Source organism: Eubalaena glacialis, chromosome 15, assembly GCF_028564815.1.
Source record: "Eubalaena glacialis isolate mEubGla1 chromosome 15, mEubGla1.1.hap2.+ XY, whole genome shotgun sequence".
Lineage (NCBI taxonomy): Eukaryota > Metazoa > Chordata > Mammalia > Artiodactyla > Balaenidae > Eubalaena > Eubalaena glacialis.
The window spans coordinates 29771711-29799388 of NC_083730.1; the positions used below are offsets into that span (position 1 = coordinate 29771711).

General features: G+C 39.4%; 1 protein-coding gene across 2 annotated transcripts in view; it reads right to left on the reverse strand.

Annotated features, from left to right (window-relative positions):
- Positions 1 to 3575: 3575 nt before the first annotated feature.
- Positions 3576 to 27678, reverse strand: part of SETBP1 (SET binding protein 1) — a 370614-nt gene continuing 346511 nt past the window's right edge. The window contains exon 6 of one of the 2 annotated variants that reach the window (XM_061169675.1): positions 3576 to 5553. In XM_061169675.1, coding sequence (XP_061025658.1) covers positions 4928 to 5553 — 626 coding nt within the window. In that variant the 3' untranslated portion in view covers positions 3576 to 4927. The remainder of the gene's footprint in view (positions 5554 to 27678) is intronic. The other variant, XM_061169676.1, reaches the window with a different exon arrangement.

Sequence of the window (27678 nt, forward strand, 5' to 3'; positions counted from 1 at the left end):
TTCCCAGAATCATACAAAAGGCAGAAATTTGGTAAGAATTTTCTCAATGATTCTATATCCAGTTGGTGTGAGCAAAGACCCCCAAATGCTATTAAACTCCTTAGTGATGTGAACCAGATGGAAAATAAAACAAAAGAATTCACAACTCATGTTAGACTGAATTGAATGTCTTTAATTTCACACAATGAATAACATATGAATAGGATTAACTTTTTTTTTTTTAATAGTTAAGTGCTCTATACTGTGCTAACCTGATCTGGTAGCGAAAAAGACTGAGCTTTCTTTTAGAAAAAATGTTTAAAACCCAACATCTAAGACCATGGAGGAGCATGACAGTAAAGCATGCCAGTTGTATCTACGCCTCAAATAACAGCAAGTCCATGTTCATTTTAAATGTACAAAAATGCTTTATGAATAAAAACTGTTACAAAAAGAACATTTCAAACAATGTACAATTTCTCTTGCCTCTATATTCAATAAAATACAAATACATTTTTTGTTCTAAAATATGTTTACATACAATCAAAGTAGAACATGCAAATTACACTTTAAAAAAGGCTTTTAAAAACCACTTATGAATACAAACTAAAAATTAGCCAGCACGACTTGTAAGACAATCTTGTGCCCCATTTTTTTTCTTTTGAAATATATATATACATATTTAACACATCATGTGCATTTATTATTTAAGAAATAGATTTTTTTTAAAAAAGGAAGAAAAAGAAAGACACCAACCTAAGCTGGAACTGCCCTTCTATGTTGACCAGTGGCAGCTCTTTTCAATTTTCCCCCCTTTAGTGTTTATTATACCTGGGCAAGTGGGCAAAAGATATCCAGGAAGTTTCTTCCTTGGTTGATATGTGCTTCTAAGACTGTTCCCCAAGTGACTGAGTCCAAGAAGGGAGGCAGACTCATCAGTAGGGCAAACTCTCCAAGAAACAAGAGGCAGGGGGAGCCTGGTATCGTGGAAAGAAACTTTAAAAAACTCCGAGAAAATGCTACGGTATATTACAGTTCGAGTTTCTAGGCACTGTGATGACATTATCTGTAAGCTCTGGCATTTGGACCATTGTGATACTATAGGGTAGTGTTGAGAATAATGTCTATATTTATCTACTTTTACATAATGTGAAGGACTGAAAATCCTGCAATGTAACACTTAAATGGCTTTTGAGGCATTTCGGCTTCTGCCACCCACCCCCCCTCTCCATGCTACAGTTGGCATTTAAAGGCTTTGGAAATATATGTATAGACTTTAGACAGTTCCCAGGTAAATCTTCCTAGTGGTAGGGAAAAAATATTCTCCAAAAGCTCATTATCTGAATATTGTCGGGTAATAAGCTGTAGGAGTGGGATTTTCTACTTAAGTCCTAAAACCAAATCCTTTATGATCTCCATGTAGTACATCACCTTATACTATAATTCTGTCACCACTTGCTTATCATATTTATAGACCCAGCAATGCCCAGAACACAAACTCCGACTGCCGTCGACCGTGGCCTCCCACTCCGGACAGCAGCCAAGTTAACAGGCTAACCCTGTCGGCCCTCAGTCACCTAGTCGGGGCTGTCAGTGGCTGTTGAGTCCCAGGCCTGCCAGGTCACGAGCCAGCCCAGACACGCCCTCCTTTCCTTTGACCCGTCTTCCTCGGGCTGTAGCCGGAGCAGTGCTGTTAGAGGAAGTTAAACTCTGTTCCTCTCGTTTGAGATGAGGGGCTGAAAAGCAAGTGGCTCCCCAGCCACTTAGGAAGGTGGATCAGAGACCCATCATCACCTTCAAGGTGGTTTTTATACAGATTTCATTCTTTGCTCACCCCTAATCAGATTCCCTATAAGTGGGTTCATGCCTGCTTGCTGAAGGCAAGTATTCCAGGAAACACAAAACGAAGGAATTTCTCTTATTATGAGATACTTTTGGATCTGTTTATGGAGCCTCATGCATCCCAGATGACATTTTCTCTAAATAAATATGCAGCCACAGAAGGCAGTGTTGGGTGGCTAGAGACCTCCACAACGTGGATCAGGAGAGCTGGGTTCGCATCCTTGTTCTGCAACCAACCAGATGTGAAACGAGACTGGCCCAATGTTGAGTCTGGACAGGAGAGGAGAGGCTAATGCAAAGTGGGTAGTTAGAAAATGAGGAAATGGTCATACTAATAAGATGGGTTAGGTTAATGGAAAGCAAAAGAAAAAATAAAAGTAATGTGATACTGAGGGAGGAGCTTGATGGGAAAGAGGGGAAGCCCTGCAGGTGACTGGACTTGCTTCCACCTCCAGACAGCGGGTTAGCCTGTCTCAGTTTTGCTCCTCTGCAGTTTTCCAATCTATCCTTAGGATCATAAATGTAGAGGATTTGCATTTGACTCACATGACAACTGTAGAACTGAATTTATGTATAAGGTGCAAGTCTGCTGTATCTCTCCTGGAATACCTTTCGGTGGTTTGGAAATTCTAATGTATCCTAGAGTTATTTGAAATTTCTCACCTACTAGAGGTTAATGCCAATTAAGCTTTAGGTCCTTCCTTAAGAAGCTTAGAGAGTGCCAGCTTATTCCCCTCTGCAGGAAGATTTAGTCTGCTCACAGATTTGGGTGGGGAAAGAGTACAACACTGGAAGGAAGAGGGGCAAAAGAAAGAATGAAATCAATTAGTTTCAAAATCCAACAAGGGAGAAACCACTTTATGGCCTAATTGGAATGAGAATGGTTGCTCTTTCATAGCAATGGTGGGGTGCGTGGGGCTAATTTAAACCTTCCTCTTGAGTGACTTTGGAACCACTCAGACATGGCTTGGGAATGACAAATTGAAAGTGGTTGGTTTGATTTTGCTGTTCAACCTGTATGAAATGCCAAAGGTCAACCTAGGTCACAAACTGAGTATCTATGATATAAGCTTTGAAGAACAGGCGAATGCACTCCTTTAAACTTACATATTGCTGGGATTAAATGCAACTGACCTAGTGGCAGCACATGATGTGAAGTCTGTGGTGACAGTGCAGAACAGGATGACTCTGTGGGTAATTTCAACCAACTGGTGGTGCCATGACAGAGCACTGATGTTTGCAAGCATATTAACTTGGGATTTTAAAGTTTACTCCCATAGATAACCCATCCCTTATTCTCCTATGTTCCCAACAAAAATCCTTCTTTCTCTAAGGAAATAATGTTGTGTTCTGAAGTAATAATATGATTTCCTGCCATTTGCAACTTCCTGTAAAGAAACTTAATTTGGAGGTAAACCAGATATTCTAATTCCCATTAGAAAATTTAATTCTGTCTCTCAGTGTCTCTCTTTTTATAATCTATCATACCAGGTACTTGATGTCTTAGGAAAGGTAAGGGGAGGAGTGAGGGAGGAAATTGAAAATACTTTGAAATTTCCACATCTGACTTTTAGAAAACATCTATGGCAATGGAATGACTTCATATTCATTCTGAGTTTCTTAACATGTTTAACTTGGGCTGTGGAAGTGGATAATAGAGATGGAATATCTGTCCACGCTAAACCAATGGCTAGAGTACAACTTGGATGAGAAATGTACAGTCGAAACTGACCATTTAAAAGACGATTTGTCACACACAGTTTGCATCCATGCAGACTGATAGATTTATAATTACATTATGTACAAAATGTTTCAGTTTATTAAGGCAACCACAACTTGGATACTTTGTCCAAGGTGGCGTGATACTATTGGAGTGGTGACACCCTTTGAGCATTTTCTTTCTTTTTTTTTTTTTTTCCCCAGATAAGAACACTTACTCCCATTTGCTTTTATGAAAAGAGACAATGTACTTCTATTGTCTTTCTGTTCCCTTTTTTCAATGACCTTTGACAGTTATTTGTATAAAAAAAAAAATCCACATACCAAGGCATTGCTAGACACTTGCCTTTCTGGTGGGTCTGGGGTTTCAATTTTTGGTGATTTGTCAGCTATTCCATTTTCTATGGGGCATTAAAACCATTTTATTCTGCCTATTCTTTGCTGATATGTTTTAAGTATAAAAATAACCTGGTTGACACCTGGGTCAACGTATCTTCGGCTGCTCTAAATCACTTATTTTTAAAAGGCTCTATCGATACTAAGTATTTGTTTCACAATGACTGAAATTCAAAGCCAAATTCCTTGGGACAGCATGCCAAGGGTGAACATTACAACAAAGGTAAGGTTTACATTATTTAGGTGTGTACCAAGTTAAAGAAGGCAGCAAGTAAGTTAATGAAAAGGTATATGGAAGTACAATGGGCAAAGAAAAAGTAGGAACAGATGATTCTAAAAATCAGTGTATGTGTAATAGAGGAGACACACAGAAGAATATGAATGCATGTCTAAGGTTGCCTATCACTACAATTCCACCCTCTGATGACATGAGTCCCTCTGAGAAACTGTGTTGTTAACGTAAAGATTCAGGTCACCTGAAGATGATGTTGGTGCCCCAAAGCCTAGCCGAGCTTGAAAACCAAAAGAAATAAAAACCAATTAAATGGAAGTGGCTTACAACAAAGCCAGCTGAGAAATTTGCGGCTTTTCTCCCCTTGGAATGTTTCCTAATTGAGGGCGTTCCCCTTTCAATTTTCCTGGTCAGCAAATGCAACGGAATCAAGGGCGCACCTTGGATGCGGGAGGTCTGGCGGCTGTCGGAGAGCACCACCATCCTTCTCCTCCTTGATGGGTCTCGTGCTGCCTGTCAAGGATCTAGCCATACTGAAGTGCCCCTTGGCCGGGAACTGCTGTAAAGCACAGACACACTTCTTTTGAAGACGTTCCCCTGCTTTGCTTTCCCAAGAGCTCCTGAAGGCTCAACCCCGTCATCTGGCCCGAGTCTGCCTGCCCAGCTTCGGGAGAGAAGGGCATTCGGACCCAGCCCCGGCTCACTGCACTTCCAACGCGTCAGTCTCCCCAGCCCCAGGTTCTGACGCCCAGGCCCACCCTAGGGAAGGACATCGCTCTCACTCCCTCGCGACTTCCTCTGCCTTTTGGCCTTCACCTCCTCTTCCTGGGGAAGGGGCTGCTGCGGGGGCGGCTGCTGCGGGGGCTGGGCCACAGGCTGGGGTTTGTGTTTCCTCTTCCCGCCTCCTCTGGGGGTCTTGGGCAGAGGGGGCGGCGGGGGTGGCGGCGGCGGCGGCGGCGGCGGCGGGAGGGGCGGGGGCGGCGGCGGGGGCAGGGGAGGCGCCTCCCGGGCCATGTGGATGACCGCCTCGATGGTGGCCATGATGGTGTCTTGGCTGGCGGCCGGCTCCAAGACGAGCGGGCTCAGGCTCGGCTTCTGACCCCTTTTGCTGGGAAGGTCGATGCATTTTTCCAGCACCGGCATTTGGTCTCTGGAGTCCTCATCGAACTGCGTGGGCTGCTTCCGGGGACGCCCTCTCCTCTTCTTGACGAAGTTGTTGCCTGTCTTTGATTGTCTCTGCAGCCGCTTGGCCTTCAGGATCTTGTTCACGTGGTCCAGGTTCTTCTTGGTGGACAGAATCTTGGTGTAGTTGCACATCTTCCGCACCTCGCACTGGATGGCTTCGATCTCCCGCCGCTTGAATCGCTTCTTCAGGGAGGAGCTGGCTGCGGGAAGGGAAGAGAGAAGAAATTGATTACAGGATGCAGACTGCCTTAAAACCTAGTCTTTTTAGTGACAGCTGGCATTATATTTGGCTATGAAGATTATGGAAAATTAATGCTATGACTATGACTCGGTACCCACTATTTCTTCTTTTTCCTTTATTAAAATTAAAAATAATAAAAATAAACATGGGTTGAATATTATGTGTACAAAGCATTTCATTATTTCAGTCTCTACAACAATCCCATGAAATACACTTGTTCCCATTTTTAAGTTTGGAAACTGAGGCTCACACCATGTAGGAAGATCTACCATGGAAATCAATGTCAGAATCACAATATAAATTCTCCCATTACTTTCTCCTATCATAACTTTTATTTTTTATTCAGCCCTTTGACGTTTGATCTAATTCAATTTAGCATTAGGCTATACTTCATCTTTCTGTAAAAGATGCTGAATGGAAAAAATGACAAGCAGCCCTCTGGATCAAGGAATCTGGATCATTCATTTGCACCGTCAGCCTCAAAAAAGAGGTGCCTTGACCTGAACTAGAATATCTAACCGAACCTATTATATTTCTAACCCTCCTCCAATGACAGAGGGAGGATACTTTTCAGGAACACTCTATTTGGGATGATCCCATCTCTCTAATTTTTTCCCCCAATGGTCTGGACTTGTCAGCTTGCCTGATGATGTCCAATTGACCAAGTCTTTCTTAACTAGTTCATCTTCTGGAAACCCCAAGGGAAATACCAGCCAGGTGTTTCTGAATCATTTACACCCGTGCTACCGGGCTGTTGTTTGCAAGGAGCTCTTTTCATGTCCTGGTGGCCAGATGCTTCTCTATTTTATGAGCCAAACTTCTAGTCGCAGGAAGTCCTGTACTGCCGCTACTAAATAGCCTTCAGAACTGCTTCATTTTGAAGTTCAGACACCATAAAGTGTGAATGGCTTCAAGACGTAGCAGACCTTTCCTCCTTTAGATCATTCTTTCTCCTTGTATTGTTCACTAGAGGCAAACGTGTACATACATGTGTATACACACATATACACAGGCACTCACGCACATCCTGATAAGCCATCTTCACACTGGCTCCTCCCTCTGGCTACTTATAAGCTTAATAAATGTGTCTTTAGTGCTTTGCTGCTGTGATTTACACTAAATGCTCATCCCCAAAGAAGCCCATGTAGTTGTCGTCAACCCTACGAAACGTTGCAGGCCTAAAAACAAATGTGTTTTATTTTAGCATCGTGGTTTGTTGTGTCATCCCATACTTTTTCAACTACTAGTGGACAAGCAGAATAAATATCTTAAGGGAGATGAGGAAAAAATGCTGAAAACAAAGACACTGCTGTCACTTACTCTTGGGCACTCCTGCTTGGTTCTTTCCCTGCTTTTCCCCATTTCTCTCTCATGTTGTGCCCGACACAGATCTCCCAGAAGGGTTTATTTGAAGTTATTTATGCCACAAGTTTCATGGAGTGGGAAGCTCTGAGTTTCACAGGACAGGCCAAAATGGTACTGCTTTTGGCCAGAGGTCATTGTGAGACTTACTGTGCAATGAATAACTACTGAGCAATCTTTAAAATAAGTTATAAAGATCAAAATAGAACAAAGCCAGAGTGAGCTTCTGGCTACAAAAATAAAATTTTTGTACTTAGTGTTGTAAAAGGAAAAGCTTGTTTGATTTTAAGTTTTCAGATGCAGAGACTTTTGCTGGTCTTTATGTCCCTCACAGGGCATAGCATGGTGCCTTGTACATGGAAGGGATTTAAAAACTGTTTCTCCACTGATGAATCACACTGATTGTTGCTGCCTTATAATCATATTCTTCTCTAAAGGAGTTTTAGTTTGGATTTTAAATCGACCATTGCAAATATAGTGACACTAAGAGCAGGTCTCCATGTCAGAGCTAAGCCATTTACCTTGTCCACAGAGTTCATGAGGAAATGAAAACTAGTCAGAAATACCCCACAAAACTTTTGGCATTATTCCAAATAAAAGTTCCACTTGCAGTTTACCTTCTTTTTAGTTTATATCATCCAAAGAGAAGAATATGCTATGTGACACATAATACAGCATGCAGGTACAAAGTAAATCATTTTGGGCAATTAGTTGGCAATGTTTGACTGAGTAAAGCTTGACTGGAAAACTCCGTGAGCTGAGCTGGAGATCATTTGGGGCAAATACAACCAATGGATATTTCTTCTCAGTACTTTTTTTTTTTAGCATGAAATGTCAAACAAACAAAAAGGAACCTAGTAGATAATTCCATATTCAATAATTTGTTATATGCTGCATAATTTTTTATTAGGCCCTTGCATTGAAAAATGATTATGAAATAAAAATTTATTCTGAGTACTGTAAACCTACCAAACAATACTAAAAATATCATAACCAACTCTCTTGTACCCACCATTCACATTTAATAAACATTAACTTTTTGCCATATATGCTTTATTTTTTTTTTAAGCAAGAAAACATTATAGAGTCAGCTAAGTCAGTGCTCCATCATCAATTCCATTTCCTTTCCTTTCCCTGCTTGAATTTGTACTTTTACTGCATATATGTGAACCCATATTGGTAAAAATTAAAAGTCTGAAACTACCTAATATGTATAATTCTGTAAGGAAGTAGGAACACTTGCAGAGTGTTGGCAGGAGAGCAAATTGACAGAATCATTTTGGAGAGTGATTGGGCAATAACTACTAGAGTTGAAGATGGGTGTGCCCAATGCCCCAGAGATCCCAAGGCCAGGTCACCTCTTTTGTTCATATGTAACAGGAGGCCAAGGTCATTCCCTGAAGCTCAGTGTATGTTACAGAAGACTTAAAACAATATAAATATTAATTAAAAAGATAATGAAGCACTGCGATACATTCAAACAATGGAATATTGTATACACGTCTGTTAAAAGGAATAAAATACATATAAATATATCAACATGGTTAAATCTAAAAAAAAAAAACTTGAATAAAAAAAGCAAATAACAAAAGTATTTGTAAGCGTACCATTTATGTAAATTTAGAAACACACAGATCCCTTGAATTTTTATTTCATTTTCAATATCCAGACATGAAGGTTTAAAGTGACCCCAGTGCAGATTAACTGTGAGTCAAAGACTGGGTGGATGAGATTTCAACATTTCTTCCCTCCAGAGCTACCTTACGGGACTTTATTAAGCCTCTAGTGTAGCGTTGTCCTATAGAAATTCTGCAGTGGTGGAACTGATCTATATCTATGCTGTCCCATACAGCAGCCACTAGCCACATGTGGCTACTGGGCACCTGACATATGGCAAGTGATTGAGGAATTGACTCTAAATTTAGTTTAATTTAAAGTTAAATAGCTACATGTGGTTAGTGGCTACCATATTGGGCAGCTCAGCTCTAGACCTAAGTACCACGGAATACAGAGGACACACCGAGATCCATTCAGTAAAGCGCAGACTGTGGGAAGCTCAGGGCAAACAACCTGGTGCCTTCAACAAATAAGTTGAGAGGTTTGGGGGGAGGGTGGAACTGTAAATTAAAAGAGAGAAGAGATAAAATGATCATATTTGGATACCAATTTAAACAAACTGTCAAAAGAGATATTTTATAAATTCACGGAAATTTGAATAATGTCTGGGTGTTTCTTGATATTATATAATTATTGCTAACTTTCTTAGGTGTGATAATTGCACTGTGATCATTTTTCAAAGTACCTGTCTTTTAGAAATACATACTAAATTATTAATAGATGAAATCATATGATATCATCTGGGACTGGCTTCAAAATAATAAGGGAGGGAGGAGGGGAGTGGAAGTATTCCTAAAACAAGATTGAAGTGAGTTGATTATGTTGAAGCTGAGTGATGAGTACACAGAGGTTTATTATGCTATTCTGCTACTTTGGTATATACTTGCTAGTTCCATAATACATGGTTAAAAAAATATAAATGATTAGTGTCAGTAAAACATCTTTCTCAGGATCTTAGGACTGGCGGGGGGTGGGGGGGGTGCTCTGGTTTTCATATTCTTGGCCTCTATTTCACCTAAATAATTTTAGAAGAATAAGAAATGTCCTCAGGAAAGGGCATGCATAATCTCCCTAGAAAACTCCTGCTGGTAGCTACCCTCCTGGCTGAATGGGAGGGAAGAATGAATGAGCACTCTGGGTTTTATGTTGTGACCAACTGCATAAACATATGTCATGGTCCAATCTCCGTTGATGGCCTCAGGTGTTAAGACTCAATATCCCTCTTTCTTTTTCACATTACAATTTTTGAGGGGTTTCACATCTACTGAACATCTGAATTTTATTTTGTCCTGTGTGTATTATCCAAATTTTCAGTGTAGGCTCATTACTTCGTGTGTGAACAGCACCAGAGTGCAGGTCAGTAGGAAGGGCTCTGGGCAGGGACAGCTGGAGACCAAGCTGAACTAGAATGAACCTCTTAGCCCCTCTGGGTCTCTCTTTCTTCATCTATTACACTGAACAGTTAGACTAGATGCTTCTGTATTTAAAGATTGCTATAATTCTTACCTATACTCATTATCTATTGCCTTACCAAAAGTGAGGTGGCTTTCTACGACATTTATTTCATCTAATAATTTTGAAATCCTAGTGTGGTGGAGAGGAGGGCTTTGGACTTGGCAGGGTTTGATATTCACAAATCTTTCTCCTTACTGCTTATGATTTCACTGTTCCTCTAAATGTTAACAGATTTTTCTCTCTTCAAATTGTTTCATTATTAGACAGTAATTTCTGGGCTCTTGCACCAAGATTGATTCCATATTTGCTCTCCTTCCTATAATTGTCCTATATCTTGCCTGTTCTTTGTTAGCCTTAAAGAATAATTATGAGTGGCCAAGGCAAAATATGAATTCATTTCTTCGTAACTCTGCAATGCAAATCATTTGTAGACTTTTTCTGTACTTAAAATTGCCATGCAAATGATTGAGTTGGTTTTGGTCCAGATCTAGATTTTCTCTTTGCTCCCATTATCAGATGATTGGCTCATCAGCATTTGTTGATTTTGCTACTTCTTTTATGATAATCAAACACTGGACTTATCACTGCTTTTGCACACTGACTTTATATAGATGTCATGTAAGCACTGTGAGCAAGATAAGGGCAAATGAGGCTTAGCTGTATAGAAGTTTCCTAAGAAATAGGTGCTAATGGTTTGGAGACTTTGCCCATGTGCAAGACACATTCTAGTTTTATAAAGTTTTGGATGGGTCAGAGAGGGAGGCAAATTTATCTCTAGACTAATTCGAATTTTTCTTGCTGTTTGAATTGGGAAGGTAGAGAAATATTGGGGACCGCTGAACTGCCCGGAGTGGAGTTGCCCTCCAGGAGGACAGGGCTGGGAACCATCAGCCTCAGTCAAGGCACAGAGCTGCAGTGTGAATTGCTTTGTATGCTGATACTTAGAAGATTCTTCAAAGGCAAAGGCCATGTCTTCCCTCTGTACTCCCAGTTATTCACACAACAGTACGAGATCTGGTATGTAGTACATGGGCAGCAAATACAAGTTCAAGGGAATTCAATTGTTTAATGTTCTCCCACGAAAATGTGCATTTTTTGATACTTTTGTACTTAACTCAATAATGATCTCGTTTTCCAAATGCTGCTTTTTATTTTCTAATGGGATATATGAAGCAACTTGCCTTGGCAAGCAATCTTTTTCCTTCTTCCTTAGAATTTAAATTAACCTTTGTGTCCTGGTCTTAAAAGCTCATTTGAAAAAGATGGCAAGTTGCCTTGGCTGGTGAGGCTTCTGGTGGGCAGGGCACATCAGAGTCACTGCCAGTCATCAGCACACATGCTATATACCACTGCTTTCCAATTTGAAAGCCATAATTTAGAATTAAGTGTTAGCAGATGTGGGGCATTTGTCACGATAGAATGGTACTTCCATTCTGTTCTTAAAGTCACCTTAATACAGTTTGGGGTTTCTTTGAAAATGTGACTAGCTTGTTTAATGCACAGTAACTGCTTGACTATTAAATGACAGCTTCCTCTTAGGGGTTTATTGTGAAAGAACATTCCATCTCAGCTGCAGTGGCTTAGGAGACCCTGGTCTTTGTTTTGCTCCTATTTCACATTTCTCCGTGGGAAAAGTGAAGGTAGGAGGTGAGGAGCGGTTCGACTGATGGAGAGGTGAAGCAGTGGGTGTGCACCTGCGTGTTTATGTGTGGGTGCTCCCCTCTGCCTCTTCAGATCTGATACTGTTCTAAATTGGCAGCCTCTCAAGTGGGGTGCATGTTCCCAAGGAGGAAAGTGGGTTGCAAGAAAAACATATTATTGTATAAATTATTTTATATAATAATATTTTTATATAAGTATATAAAATATATAAAAATATATTTTATAATAGATATATTTTTATGTAAATATATGTACATATAGATGTAAAAATATATAAATTTGATGTATTTAACTTTATTATATATAAATTTTTATATAATATATAATTATATACATTATTTTAATTTATATTATTTATATCTTATCTGAAAAATAAGAACTAAATTAAGCATTCTAATGCTTACTATATGGAGCGATGGTGGGTGATGCCCTTATTTGGGCTGCACGATGTGTCACCTGTCACAGTTGGGCATGAGGTTCCTGGGAAAAGAAGAGACCACATGCATTCAAGGGGCTGATGGCATCCCATCAGTTTATTCCCTTCAGGTGTTGTCAGGTCCTGAACACGGTTTAGAAAATTAAGATCTTTAAACAATAAAAAAAACTTTAACAAAAAATAAAAATACTTTGTAATGACGTCAGGAATATCCATGAAATATGTTATATACCACAGAGAGTTTTATTGGTTACCTTGCAGCAAACTGTATAAAAGAGTTGTTATTTTCAAAGACAAATTTGGCAATTTTCTTCTACTTTGAGAGAAGTGTTCTAAATGCTTTCACCTTCTCAGTGCTGTCAGTGGGCTGTCTGTAATGTTACCTGGCAGTTGTTAAAAAACCAAAAAAAACGCTTAATGTCCCTTTAGGGCAAAATGAGCAAGAAAGTAACTGCTTTTAGAAGCAAACTCATACTATGGTGACAGCATTTTTTAAATTGATTGGAAATGTTTCCATTTTTGACAATTTTGTTGCTGTAAATGATATTATAACCTATAACATCCTTAAATATGCAAATTAAAAAATCTTGTAAACAGAGTTAACTTCCAAATGAAGGGTTTCAGAGATTTGAACTCATTAAAAAAATGGAATGTCTTTTGAAATGCAACACCATCTGAATGTTAATAAAGGAAGTTGGTTAGTTGAATTTCAACAAAAAAAACCTTTGCTTAATTGATGGATGGGATTGAAAAAAATAGTATTATGTTTTAAGCAAAATGATACACTTTCTCCTTTTGGATCTACGTTTATGTGAAATATCCTTTTAACCTATAACATCTACTAACAAGTATTGAAACAAACTGAATTTGAAATGAGACCTTCAAATTGCTTAATCACAAGTGTTAAAAAAACCCCAAGATTTTCAAAAAGAAGTATTCAAACTCAATCACTTGGTCCTCTCTGAACATTATTAAAAATATTAATATTAGTATAAAATTTGTTTCATTAATAATACAGTTAAATGAAATTTAAGTTTATTTTAAGAATATTATTTATTTCAGATTTATCTCACCTTTTCAGGTTTACATTTTAAAAGATGAGTACACATATTCTAAATATGTATTTACATGGGGTAACTGTTCAAAATTATGTTACCAATATCACTTCATGATCAAAAATTTGAACTGCTTTAAAGTTTTCCTTTGTTTTTCTAGACTCTTGAAGACTTCATTCATGCAGTATTTAATCCTAGAGGAATTTAACTTTCTGTGAGTGCATGGCCTAAGAAGCCATTAAAGCTTCTTGAAGACAGCATGTGCTCTTCTTTGTACCCCTCATAACGAAGAGCACAGCTCCTTTCTCATAGCAGATGCGTGATTAATATTTCCTGCTAGATCATTTCAGATTGTAAATCCTAGAAACCAAAGCCTAATATCATTAATCTTCCTATTCCCTAGAGCACCTTTAATTGAATTGCATGTAATTCCAAGGCAGTCAAGAGTGTCCCATTCATGGGACTCTGGAATGGGATTTGATGCTGACCTCCTTTATTTGGTAAGGCAGTTGTGTGGTCCTGGTCCCTAGGTTTTCAGAATCCTTGAGTTTTCTGACCACAGGGTAATAATGCCAGTCATTTCATGAGCCTGGGTTTTGGATAAACCAGCAGTGGCTTTGGACAGATATAGGCAGTGGTAACTTGTCTCCAGAGACTAAGATTTGCAGAGACTAAGATGAATAAGAACACTGCCAGGTTGTACAGAGAACCTCTAAGGAAGGGAACCAGGGCTTTGGCCTGAGAAAGCTGGGTGAAGGGAGAGAGTTCAGAGATCAGAGAACTAGAAACAGGGGCAACTGTATCAGCCTCTAAGGTGCACTGTGCCTATTATTAGTAGGAATTGCCCAGGATGAATCCACAGAAGAATTTTAACTCTGGGAGTTTTTCTGGGGGTGATACTTATTAGAGTCAGAGTGGCTTGGCGAGGAGTGAATTGTGAGTGGTGGCACTCATAAACTGAGGAATACTAGGGACATTTAACCCCGCTCTGTTTCAATCAACTCTGGCTTTTGTATGTTGCATGTAGCTCAAGCCCTAGCAGACTGACTAGACAACGTGAGAGGCTGGATAGAAATGCAGTTAATGCCAAAAAGTTTGACGCTACATCTGTTGAGTCTCACAGCATGCCAGGTGGTCACACGGCGGGGGTGGTTGCACCCTCTCAAAGGGCTCTTTATATTTCTTCTTTCTTTCCTCTCAAATGTGGCATAGCAGTATCCTTAACCATAAATACCATCCCTTATATAATACTCCAACTATTGTAGATGTATGTTCATACTTGATTGTGAGAGATTTCTTTTCTTTTAAATTTGGAAAAAAAAAATTAGAAGAACAAAGAATAATTTAACAAACATGCTCTTATGAAAATTTTCACATTTTTAATATTTAGGCTCAGATGAAATAAATCCTTATTGACCGTGCTAGAACTTCAAGAATGACATCAAATGGTTGGTATTCATGTTTTGTTTTCTAACTGGACTTAATAATTGCATTTCTTTACTTAAAACTCAGACTTTTGTTTACAGTCTATTTACAATTTGTTTTGTTAGAAAACATATTGACCAGGACATTAGGAGAATGAAGTTCTCATCGTGACTTTTCACCCCTCAGTTCTCTGCCTTCAGACAAATCTCTTAAATTCTTGGTAGGACCCTTATGTCAGAATAAATATGATTCTGTAAAAATAGTTATACACCTCCAAGTCTTCTCTGTTCTAGGTAAGATATCCTCAATTCCTTCATCTGTGTCTCATATGAGATAACTTCTAGGCTATATTCCATTTTGATTACCTTCCTCTGAAGATTTAATCATCTGACAAATCCCACCTTAAATTTTGGTGCCCAGAATTGAACTGATTTTCCAAGTATGAAGTGATGAATGCATAAGGCACTACACTTCTATTAATGTTCTATTAATGTGAGCTACATTAAAACAAACAACCAACAAAACAACCTGCATTTTTTTTTTTTTTGCAACAATATCACACGGTTTGTTCATATTAAATGGAAGCTCAATTAACTCTCTTAAACACTTTCATAAGTTTGGCCACCAAACTTGGCCATTGCTATGTGGAATTGGTTTTTGAGCTTAAATGCAAGCCTTCTATTTAAATCTACAAAATTTAATTTTATTGGTTTTAGTCCATTGTGAAAGTCTGGAATCTTATTTTTGTTTTCTCAGAGAGGACCCAGGTTTGTGAGGTTTCCAGAGAATCTGAATACCCTCATGTCAACCTTCCCTTTAATCCCTTCTGGGCATGATTCATGTGACTCAAGCGCCTGCTACTATTTTTCTCTTTATTGAAGTTTTTCCAAAAAAAATGTCAATTTATACAACAAAATATCTCTGAATTCTTCATAACACTAGCAAGCAATTTATACCCATTGCTTTAGACTTTCATATATTTTTGTGTCCGGTTAGCAGACAATGGATGTACCACAGAAACAATAACTTTGCATAGCCTACAGGTGTATGCCCAACTCTATTATTTCTGCCAGAAAGGATATTGCATCTGATGTTGGAGTGGGAAAAGTCTTACATTTTTCTTTTATCCAGAGGCAATTCTCCTACCCTAGTGGGGGGGAAAAAAAAAAAAAGACAAAAACAAAACAAACAATGCTAGGTGTGGTTCCAGTGCTTTCCAATTTCAGCTGGAATTCAGTCAAATAAAGTCCTCTTCCTAAAAGCCATTAAGTACTCTCATTTCAACGTTAATCTTTCTGGTCCCCTGTACATTGCTTATATCTCTCTGATAGCACTTCACATAGTCTGTCCTGTTTTAAGATTATGGGATTAATCTGCATTTATCTCTTCTCTTAAATTGTGTTTTCTTAAGGCACAAGGACCATATCTTAGCCATTCTTATTTATTCTTAGAACAAATATGGATTGAGCCCACTTTGTGCCAGGCGCTGTGCTAGGCACTCAGTTCCAACTTCCTCCTACTGGGGACCAGCACAAGCGCAGCTGACTTACTTGAAATGGAATGAATCCATATGACTCAACCTAAGCCAACACTTACCATCTATTTTGTAAAATCTGTGTGTAAAATAGAAAAAGATTTATTGAAGGGGATCCAAATCACTGTAAATTAAACTAGATCTTCACATATTTTAGCTATTCCCTACTCTCCTCAGAGCACCACTAACTGTTTGGAGTATCCAAGCTATGACCAAAAGCACTGAAGTACTGTGAAATATAGACTGAAATCCAAACCGCCCCATAGGAGAAGTGAAGCTTCGATGACAAAAACAAGTTTGGAACTTATTTAGCACCATTAAGAAAACCAGCTTGAACATTTAAATCCACCGATTGATTAAAACAATGGGTCCCCTGGGAAAGGAAGGCATGTACATATTATATATAAATTATGTAACACCAGAAACGAGAGAGACAGAGCCAGAGACAGAGGAGGGGTGGGGGGGGGGGATGAATGGTCTTTTCATTGCTGAACATTTAGATCAGAATTATAATAGTTTATTGTGGGGGAGTGGTCACATGCTCTCTTGGCAAATTATATATACATTCAAGTTGTGAGCACTATACCAGTAGGTTGGGGTTTTTGTTGTTGTTGTTGTTGCTATTGCTTTACCTTTTTTTTTTCTTCAAATATAAGCTTGGACAGACTCAACGCAGCAAATACTCCTTCTCAATTTAAGATTTGACAATTTAACAGGAAAAAGCTCATTCATCATCTTTCCCTTTTAGAAACCATAAATTATTGGCTCATATACCATGTGGCTTGGATTCTAGGAAAAGTTAGTGTAAACAAACCCAAGTTACAATGAGTGGAGTAAGAGAGTGAGTCATAAACAAAACACAGACATATGCTCTCATATAAATAAGGGCCTGGATCATCAGCTTCCCAAAGTCTGCTTCCCATTAATTACACAACAAAATGAACTTTCCATATGTAAAGCCCAAATCACTTAACTCCGGCAACTTGTATGAGACAAAGACCAGGATTGGACCTAAAAGGCACTGACAAAAACCTGAATTTCAAAATAATGAAAGTTCTCTCAAAATATTTTCAGGTATTGGAGGGCAAGAAAATCCCTTGGAGGAGTGTTTCTGAGCACTGAAACTATTCCCAGCAACCCAGGAACACTGCTTGAGGCTGGTCTGATCCCCTGCTGAATTTAAAGGTAATATCAGGCTTACTCTCTTTTGTTCTGAGCTCTGTCATCTTTATGGGTCAAGTCCTGGGTCCAGGCCACACAGGGTGTTCACAGACATTACTGGAATCACTGAACAGTTGAAATTCCCTCCATCAGCACTTTCTCTCTGTCCTTAGAAATTGTCCATTGGTACACAGACTCACATTTCCTTATTGTTGTATGAAGGCTATCTGGTCTCTCTTAGTTTAAAGAGGTTTCAAGGAAACAGAACAATTCCTAGGGAAGAGGATTCTTCAACAGGTGAGAAACTTTGAGAGAGATGGTAAGCAGCTAAGTTCTCTCCTTGTGTCTCTTTCGAAAGTAGACCTCATAAAGCAAACTAACAGAGTTATTTACAAAGGACATTAAAATAACAGATGTCACATTTTAGGAGCTTGGGTGGGGAGTGGGAGAAAAATTTTTATTCTTTGCTGGGGGTGGGGTGGGGTGTACGTGTTCTTGGATCATTCATTTACTCAATGATTGTTTTTGTAGCATGTACTCTTTGTGTTGTACCATAGACCATACAAGGTAAGTGGACAACACCATCTCTGCTCTCATATGAAACTATGGGAAAGGGGGAGAACCTAACATTTTTGGAGAATCTATGGTGCAGTCTGCAGTACTTCACATATTTCCTCATTTAATTGTGATCACAACCATGTGAAGACATTACTATCTCTGTTGTACAGAGATGAAAACTGAGACCTCAGAGGTTAAATAATTGCCCCAAAGGACACATCTTAGAAGTCATGGACTCAAAGATTCAAGCAAGGGTTGCCCTATTTCAAAGTGAGTTTCATACCATATTTCCTTAAGAAGGCAAAGAAGACAAGGAGCTGGACAAGAAGTGAGAAAAACCTGGGTTTCCCTGTTAATTTTCTATTAATGACTGCATCAGAACACCAAATTTCTCTCAGTTTTACAATTTCAAAGGCCTTTTGTAATCACCAAATTTCATAGTTAAATAACACAAGGTATTACTACAGATCACCTGCCCTACTGTTAGACTAGGCCTTCTTGCATATTGATTTGATCCTGCTGCTTTCTCCAGGTCAAATGCCTTTAAGGGTTCCCTATAGGGAGCCAGACAGCCAACATAATGAGTGAGGTTGGCCAGGATTAGGAAGAAAGGTGGAGGGGAATAGGGGAGGGCATGGGAAACTAAAGAGAATATGGCCCATCTAAGGGGGCAAATGTTATTCTGTATCAATCATTGTTGCCAGGTAGGAATCTAAGCCCAAAGTGATCAGATAATATGAGTTTCAAAAAGCCAGAACTCTTGATTATTATGTAAATCTTCTGATGTTTGCAATCTGCAGATTAATTAATTTAAAAAAATGTATAAACCTGTGTAGGCCAATCAAAATACAACTGCAGACAGCTATTGGTCCATGGCTTTATTTTGCTATCACTGTCCTTCAGAAGGGTCACCATGACTCATTCTAGAATTTCAGGGACTCTAGGTTCTGACTCCAAACCTCTCTTCCAGCCTCATCTGTCATTATTTCCACATATACTCCTGTCTTAGAGATCTCTGTGCTTTTAATTTGGTCCATCCTTAGAAGGCCATCTCAACTCTTCTCTTCCCAGATCATCTCAGTGTCCTCCAACTCCCACATCTCAGTGTCCTAGTGTAATTAAATTACACCTAGGCCAGTATAATCTCCAGCTTTCCATTGAGAAGCTCATTCTGAAAATCCCATAGAACTTCTGAGTGAAGGGAGACATTTATGTGTACAAGTTCCTCCTTCTCTGAATAAACACATACCCATGCACAGATCATCTCAGTGTCCTCTGAACTCCCTTAGTGCCCTTCAGTTGGAAACTAATGATTTCTTGGTTGCTAAATGATAGCTCTGTTAGTATCTGAGATTGTTATTCAATCTATTAAGTTAAAAATATTACTTGGCCATCTCATGTTTTAGAGTCAGGCCTTCCCAAATAGTGTGAAAGTTCTCCTAGGGCAAGCGCTAATCTTTACTTGTATGTATCATTGTGGCAGGTACTTGAAAAATATCTGACAATTTGTAACAAAACCTTATAGAAGTTCCAGTAAGATGAGCTCAATATGAAGCCCTAACAGGTAAGGGGGGGGTTTGACTGTGCCCTGAGATAAGGGTATTTGGGGGAGGTAGTGAGGATAAAACTTCTAAAGATAGTTAATGGGTATTATGATCTGAGTCATAACATGACTAAATTATGACTTAACATGATTAAATCCTGGCATGACATGACTTCATTTTTAACATGAGAGGGGTCATAAAATAGTGATATATTGCTTTGAACATGGGATTGGTGCTGTTTCATTTCTTTCTCACCACTGCCTAAAAAGCAGACATTATTTTTCCCATTTCACTGGTAAGGAAACTGAGACTCAGAAGTCTAATTTAGACTGTGACTCACCTAAGGAAATGAATTAAGTACTGCAGGCTATGCAGTAACACTGGTCCTTGAATTCCAAATGCAGTTTTCACTTTACGTCTGTGTGGTAGCCAGAAAGAGTCCAGGTTTCCTAATTCCTAGCAGGTAATATTTGTAATTCAGTTCACTTCTCTGAGCTCAATTTCCTCAGCTGCAACATGAAGGGGTTTGCAGAGATCCGTTCTAGTCTATTCTAATCCAGCCTTGTCTAGTCAATTCTAGTTTAAGCAGCAGGAGAAGGAGGCCCCCTGGGAGGTGCTCTGGGATTATTCCAGTGACCCTCAAAGGTAGAGTGGAGAGGGCTGCGGGTGAGTTATACCTCTCTCTGTGTCTTTCTGTCTGTCTCTTTCTCTTTGTCACACCTGTCTATTCTCTCTAAATTCTTTCTCCAGTCTCTTAGACTGACTTACAGTCTGCCTGGACCACTAAAGATCATTCTTAATGACGGTCATTACACAGTTCTTCCACGTTGCCTGAGGGCATTTCCACAGCAATAAGCAGGAAAGACCTTGTCCCCCTTCTCCACAGCTGGGCTCAGTATGCCAACTTCACTGGAACCAAGAAGTTTTTCAAAAACTCTCCATTAATTACAGGAAACCCAAAGCACTGTCCCCTCTTCTCATTAACACAGATGCTTTCAGTTGCCACTAAATTATCTCACCACCAATAAACCAACAATCTAATTAGACTTCTGGAAATGGAAGAAGCTGATGAATAAGGCAGGCATGCCACTTTCATCTCATAAATATTGTGCCCTTTTGTTTTCGTCCACATAAAATCTGCCCTGGAAGAGTGTCCTTTCATTCTCTCCTATTTATAAAGAGGAGTTTGAATATTTGATATAAAATGAGTATCTTAACAGAGATTGCTTCATGTTTGGGAGGTTTTATTTCCTGCATTTCTGAGCATGGAGACTCATTACAATAATCGTACCTGACTCCCCCTGAGTGTGATGCCTCACAGCCAAACCTCCCACTGGGTTTCAATGGAGGTGTGAATGATACTATCACTGGGAAGAAGATAAAATGTATTATAATCATTACTCTATTTTTAAGAAGGTCTGACTGTGGCAAGAGGTGGTTGGGAGTATAATCTGTACAAAGCATGCAGAGAAGATAAATTGAGTTAAATTTCTCACAGACACGGCACTTTCTAACCTGTCATTAAACCTTCTGTCTTTCCTAAAATCTCAGCTCTAGAGAGAGAAAAATTAGTTAAGTCCAGTCCAGGCATGTTTGCTGAGTATCTACTATGCACCGAGCACCGCACAAGGTTCTTGACACACAAATATGGTTATATGTTGCTTAATAACAGTGTTCCTGGATTTTGTTTCTCTTGTTTTCATCCCATTGAACCCAAGCTTCTGAGAATTCATGGGATACTCAATACTCATTGAATGGGACAAATCTTAAATAGGAAATGGTTGCTGCCCTCAGGAAATCAATACTCTGAACAGAATGCAAGACTAGCATATATAAAATAATTAAATTACACCTAGGCCAATATAATCTCCAGCTTTCCATTGAGAAGCTCATCTTGAAAATCCCATAGAACTTCTGAGTGAAGGGAGACATTTATGTGTACAAGTTCCTCCTTCTCTGAATAAACACATACCTATGCACTACACATACCATGCCATATAGGCTGACTCCTTAACTTGAAAATAATCTTCCCTGGAGGATATCCTGGTGGATTAGCCAGGAGCTAGTCTGCCATTACTGAACAGAAGATTCTGGAGGCCCCAGGGGTCCCTTTCAGTTTGCTCCCTCTGCTGAACAGTCTCAGGATGGTTTGCTGTTTCTGGGGCTGCCATGGAAAATAAAGGCAAATCATCGTCTCTCAGCTCTAATAAATATCATGCTAGAGTATATGTTTTCATGCACCAGATGATTTTGTGCAGGAAACAGTTGTTGTTCAGTGCATTTTGATTAATACTTAATGATTAGCTGTTGTTTGCCCACCTCAGTGCTAGGTACTGGGGTTTCAAAGTCAAATAAGACCTGACAATAGGGGAGTGGACAGTGCAGCATGAGACACGGACACTACATTAAATGTAGGGACCAGTGATCAACCAGCTTGTAGGGAGAGGAGCACAGAGGATGTGGTGTCTAACTTGGCCGTGGGGTGATTCTCAAAGTGGGTGTAAGGGAAGGCTTCCTAGAGTTGAAGGCACCTAAGCTGAGTCATGAAGAGTAATCATGAATTAGATATCCAAATAGCTTGAGGAGTGGGTGAAGGAGACAGGAATATTCCAGGGTGGAAAATAGGTAATAGCAATAACAATAACAACAACAATAGTAGCAGCAACAATAGCACAAATTTGCTGAACTCTTCCTATGTGTCAGTCACTCTGCTAAGATTTTTCACAAGGATTACCTCATTTATTCCTCACCACAATCCTCTACACTGGGTGGCATTCTTTTCTCCATTTCACAGGTGTGAACACTGAGGACTGAACACCCAGCTGCTTTAGTGCAGTATTGAACTTCCAATGCAGGCGATTGGAAGCAAGAACACATGTGTTCAACTAGAGCACTGCACAGCCCACAAGTGGTGTCAAGAAAAATGAGCCAAAACTTAGAAACAAGGCAAATGGAAGGGTGCATGTCCTTGTGGAGTCTTAGTGTCATCTTACAGGGGATTCACTATCCACTACTAATTAAGCCCCAGATTCTGCCAGGTAATATATTAACTTGTAAGTTTTTGCCCAGAAAATATGCAAATGATTTCTTTCCAGTAGAAAAGATAAGCCCAGAGGTTATAGTTTTATTGTCCATTAGGACATTAACTGAACAATCTTGCTCGGCATTCTTTCTCTAACGCCTACATTCCTGTAATGCCCTTTTCTTCTAGTTCTAATTCTTTTTGGACCAGCTTTATCACCATGTTGGTTTCCTCATTAAAGAGTTGAATGAATCCTTGACATGAGTTTTTAGTTTTTTGCAAATTACACTCTGACAGTGGGGATTCCAAAGGAGTTTGGAGCTGGCTGACATTTCCAAGGAGATGGGCCCAGATTCTGGAGGATTTGGTACTTCTTGGGGATGTTTGCAGCCTTAGCCATGGAACAGCTCAGCTTTTCCAGGATGTCCAGTTTAAATCAGAAAAGAGCTTATTTTCTCCTTTTCGGGCAAAAAAATTGGAAGTTTTTCAGAAGGCCTTTGGTGTGATGGGGTCTTCAGGGAAGCACGGAAGTTTGCAACCCTGCTGGGTCTCTTCATGGCCCAGAGCCAAAGCGAGAGGGCTCATCAAGAACCTCATGCTCAGTAGAGCTCGCTAGGCAAACAGAGTGATTCTGTGCTGCTTCAACGTGGGCCGGTAGGTAGCATTTTTCAGAAAATTTGAATGATTTGTTTTTAAAATAAAGCTTCATTTTCTCTAGATCTTTTTGAACTTTTTCTACTGTATATTTTAAGTGATTAATCTGGACTTAGAGAAATTTATTTTACAACTTGATGACTTCTTTGGTTTGTATACTTATGGCTCTTGGATGTTTCAAATCCTATTAACTTGCACATTCATTTGCTCTATTTTGGTTCTTTTGGAAAGACAAGACTTTTGGCTGAATCAACCCATTATTTTGGTTAGGAACTTCAGATCATGATACCACACAGGACAAAAAATAAATAAATAAATTACTTTACAATTCTGAAATTCCTGTTCACTGCTTTTTGCATTTGTACCTGGATATCATTTCATCTTTTGGGGTCCCTCTCCATAAATGGCAGTTGGTTAACAGAAAAGTCAGGCATCCTAGAATTTGGGAGTTAGAAGCAATTTTCATGATCATTTTTGCTCCAGCTACTAGAATGCTGGATTTCATTCTGATTCCATTAGAATTAAGAATTCAGTCTTTAATTTGTAAAGGTAATTTTTCAGGCTTAAAGTTTGGCATCTTGATTACACGCATCAGCCAGTTCTGATTGGGCTGATAGTTTGGTTTAATAACGAAATGGTTTACCTAATATGTCTTTGCTTTTAGAAACAAAATGTCTGATTTGTGAAATTTAAATATTTTCACTTACTCTGATAGTTTTAAACAGGGCAGATGACACAGTTTGAGAGAATAATATATTAGCCTTGATACGAAACAAACTATAAATTAAGAGCTGTGCTCCCTCCGCTGCCCTTGTCATCTCTAACAGGGCTACACCTTGAGCAGGTGAGATTTGGTGATAGCAACCCTAATACATATCTTTTTTCCTACTTGGATTTAAGAGGAGAGACTATTAGTGTGTGTGTGTGTGTGTGTGTGTGTGTGAGAGAGAGAGAGAGAGAGAGAGAGAGAGAAAACAAGAAAGAAATGCCTTCCTGTTTGCTTGCTTTTCCATTACTACTACTCTAGACTTTTCAGGTGCAGAACCAAAGAAATTTTTTTTTCTTGGTGTTTTATGAAGTTCCTACAAAATTTGTAATTTACTTAATAATATAGTCTCATCTTAAATATCAATACAAAGTGTGTGTGGGGGGCATGTTTCAGTAGTAAAATCATGCACTCTCTACATATCGCATAACCTTCCTGAGAAGTTAGTTCAATGTGTAGAAGATCAGAAAAATAAGGCTGACTTATTCAGGTACAGATTATCTGGTGTGGTTATTCAGTCATTATTGGGACAGTGCAATGGAAGTTATTTCAAATTATGCATCATTTTGAACAAACTTTATTGAAGCTTTCACTGCGTTAGCCCTAATTACTCACAATAATGATGCAGTGTTCCCTTGAACCAGACCTACTTTGTTGTGCCAGGGGACTGCAGCTGATCAATGGCTATTGAACAGTTTGATCACAAAGGCTGAACTGCTTGAGCACCAGTGGCAGCCACTGCCTTCCCTCCCTCCCAGTAGCTCACAGACTGACATGTTCTCAGTCTGGCCACCCTCTCCTGCAGCTCCTCTTCTGTGTCTTCTTCCAAATCAATAACTTCATAATCAGCATGACTCTCAGACTCGGAGAAGCTAAAAAATTGCCTTAAACAAACAAAAATATACATACACACACACGCATGAGCTAGAAAAAGACATATTTTTAAGCCTTTGACCCACATTCATTTCTTCCACATTATAATGTTTATAAAATAAGGTGGGAAACCTTCCTTTTTTTTTCTTTTACCAAAGATTACCTGTTTGAAAAAATACCATTAGGATATAGACTGATCAATTATTTGGCAAGTATTTACCAACAGCTTATCACATGTTTGTCAAAGATTTTTCCATTTGCTTGTTAAGCAGTTCCAATATCAAGCATGTTTTTCTCAGACATCTCCCATCTTGTTTGGTACGGAATAAACACACAGCTACCGCCTCGTAATCATTCATTTCACTTAGTGATTATTTATTGAGCATCTACTATGTGTCAGGAACTGTACTAGATACCTTAGTTTCCATTATTTTAAAATAAAAGTAATTTCAAATTAATTGAATTATTTTAGTATTTAAAAAACTCAATAGGGAATTCCCTGGCAGTCCAGTGGTTAGGACTCTGCACTTCCACTGTCGGGGGCACAGGTTCGATCCCTGGTCGGGGAACTAAGATCCCGTATGTTGTGAGGCGTGGCCAAAAAAAAAAAAAACTCAATAAATGATTTCTTAAATTAATTTTGCTTTATAAGCCACTTAATTTTACTCTGCTTTCCTTTATCTTCTCTGCACTTGTCTGGGTCTTCAAAACCACTCTGTAGAAATGACGACCTATTGAAAAATAAGTTGATTTCTTTATATGGCCAGAAGTAATTCTAAATTACCTTACTTATAATGAAAGATGGGACTCTAAAGAAAACAACAATTAAGTGAGTTGTCTCATCAGAAATATGTATGATTTATGTACAAGCACCCAATTGAATGAAATCAAACCCAGAACCTATTTATTAACTGCCTTCTGTATGCTTGACTTTGCTTAAAGCATCACATTATGAGTTTCACTCACTGTTCTCTAAAAGAAGTAGGAGTCTGTAATTAGGGAGAAAGAAATCTGCCTTTGCTACTGTTGGGCCTATGATAGAAATGAGATTCTACTGGAAATCAGGCATTAAATCAAGAAATTTGGGTTCCAATCCAACTGCATGACCTCAGGCAAACCTCTGAATCTTAGAAGCATCAATTTCTTCACGTGTGAAACGGGGTATTGGGCATGAGCCCAGGCTGTGCGACCCTAACTCTCTTAGGTTTGTGGGAAGACGTTTGTCTGTGGGGAGTGGAATCTCAGGAAGGTCTGGCCTTCAGCACCTGGAGTAGATCTTTAGCCTGTTTTCCCACAAAAGTTCTGCTCAGCAGCCTAAGACCCGGAAATGGACCAAATCTGTGAAACTCTCATGAGGGTCTCATTTGAGCACTGCCAAAAATAAACAGCCCATTCCTACATCCTGAAACAGGAGAGCTTTGGCTCAGCTCTGATTACCAGAGAGGCAGGTTTAAAAGTTTAATACCCACCTGTTTCTACGTCCATTTGGCATATTTGTAAATTATTGAACGCAAATAGAGGAGGCAAGCCCGTAGAAGCTTGGGATCCCAAGAATGTGTTCTCTCACACAGCATGGAAAAAGTTCAGGGAAGGAAAATAGGGGATCACCTGCCTTTTGCCTCTGGGAAATATCTGTGCTTGGCAAGCAAAGGCGGAAACATGCAGGCTAATTTTTAAATCCATAAAGGGAGGCCAAAGGAGGCCTCCAGAACTTAACTGACAGGGTTGAGCAAGCAATTATCTGGGTGGGTATGCAGACCTTGGCCCAAATCTTTTGCTCCAGACAAGTGATGAATTCCCAGAGTTCCAGGCATGGCAGCAGTGCCCACTTCTCGGACTCCCTCCACAGGTGCCCTCCCATAAAGGTGCTGCAAGTCTCAGGGGCAGCTTCTTCCCCTTCCCTCTGTGACTCTCCTCCTAGGACCTCTCCTTGTTCTCATTGCTGGCATCGTTTACCTGGCATTTCCATAAAAAAACTTTTCATTTCACACCTAACATGTGAAAGATGTTAATATTCTTGATCATATTTGAGAGATGATCCCGTTTCTTCAGAGCAAGATTTCCCAAGTGCCTGGGAAGAATACCATTTCCAAGAGATGTTAAGAGCTATTCCCAGAAAAATGAGTTTTGTGGTCAGGTAAGGCCATGAAATTCTGTGTCTCGCCCTCCTGGAACCTCACAATGCACATTGGTCAATTAAAAGCTCAGAAAAACCCTGCAGAAAGGAAGCAGATGCAGTGTAGCATTCCTCACACTCACCTAACTATGAAAACATTTATCACAAAACACCTACCAATATTTTGTGAAACTCAATTTGGGAAGTGTCATTCCAAATATTTCTTTCTGTTATTTCAGTTGGGCTCATTTTCTAATTACCAATGGTCTCCATGAAGGAGGTAGGTATGTAGCTGAGTTCTCTGCTTAAAGCAAACTGCTGAATTAGAAGATGAGTTTAGGTGAATATCAATAATGAGTGTCTTCTTGGGCTTCTAATCATAATAGGCATTTGTAAATACTGCAGTATGCTTAACATTTACCAGTGCATCAATTCAACACATTTTATGGAATGTGCCATCACTCTGTGTGCCATGAAGATAGCAAGAATCTAAATCATGGATTCTATCTCTGAAGTACATACAATTCTGTCATGAGAGAGAAGAAGTTAAATAGAAGCATTTCTCATGTAGTCTACAAGTGGGTGGTAAATGCATGGCAGAGACACTGGATGCTACAGGCATTCAGAGGAGGTGTGACTCCCTGGGCCTTGAAGATCTGTGGGATGTGAATAGGAACCGAGTAAGGCTGTCCTAAAGGAAGGTGTTAAGCCAAGTCCAAGGCCTTCCTTCCTGGCAGTAGGGATGAGCGCGGCAAACTGGGGTTGGTGCACAGGACTGCTGGGAGGTGATGTGGGGAGTAGTGGAAGGCAGAGCATATGGGATGTCTGAGTAAGGCGCTTGTAC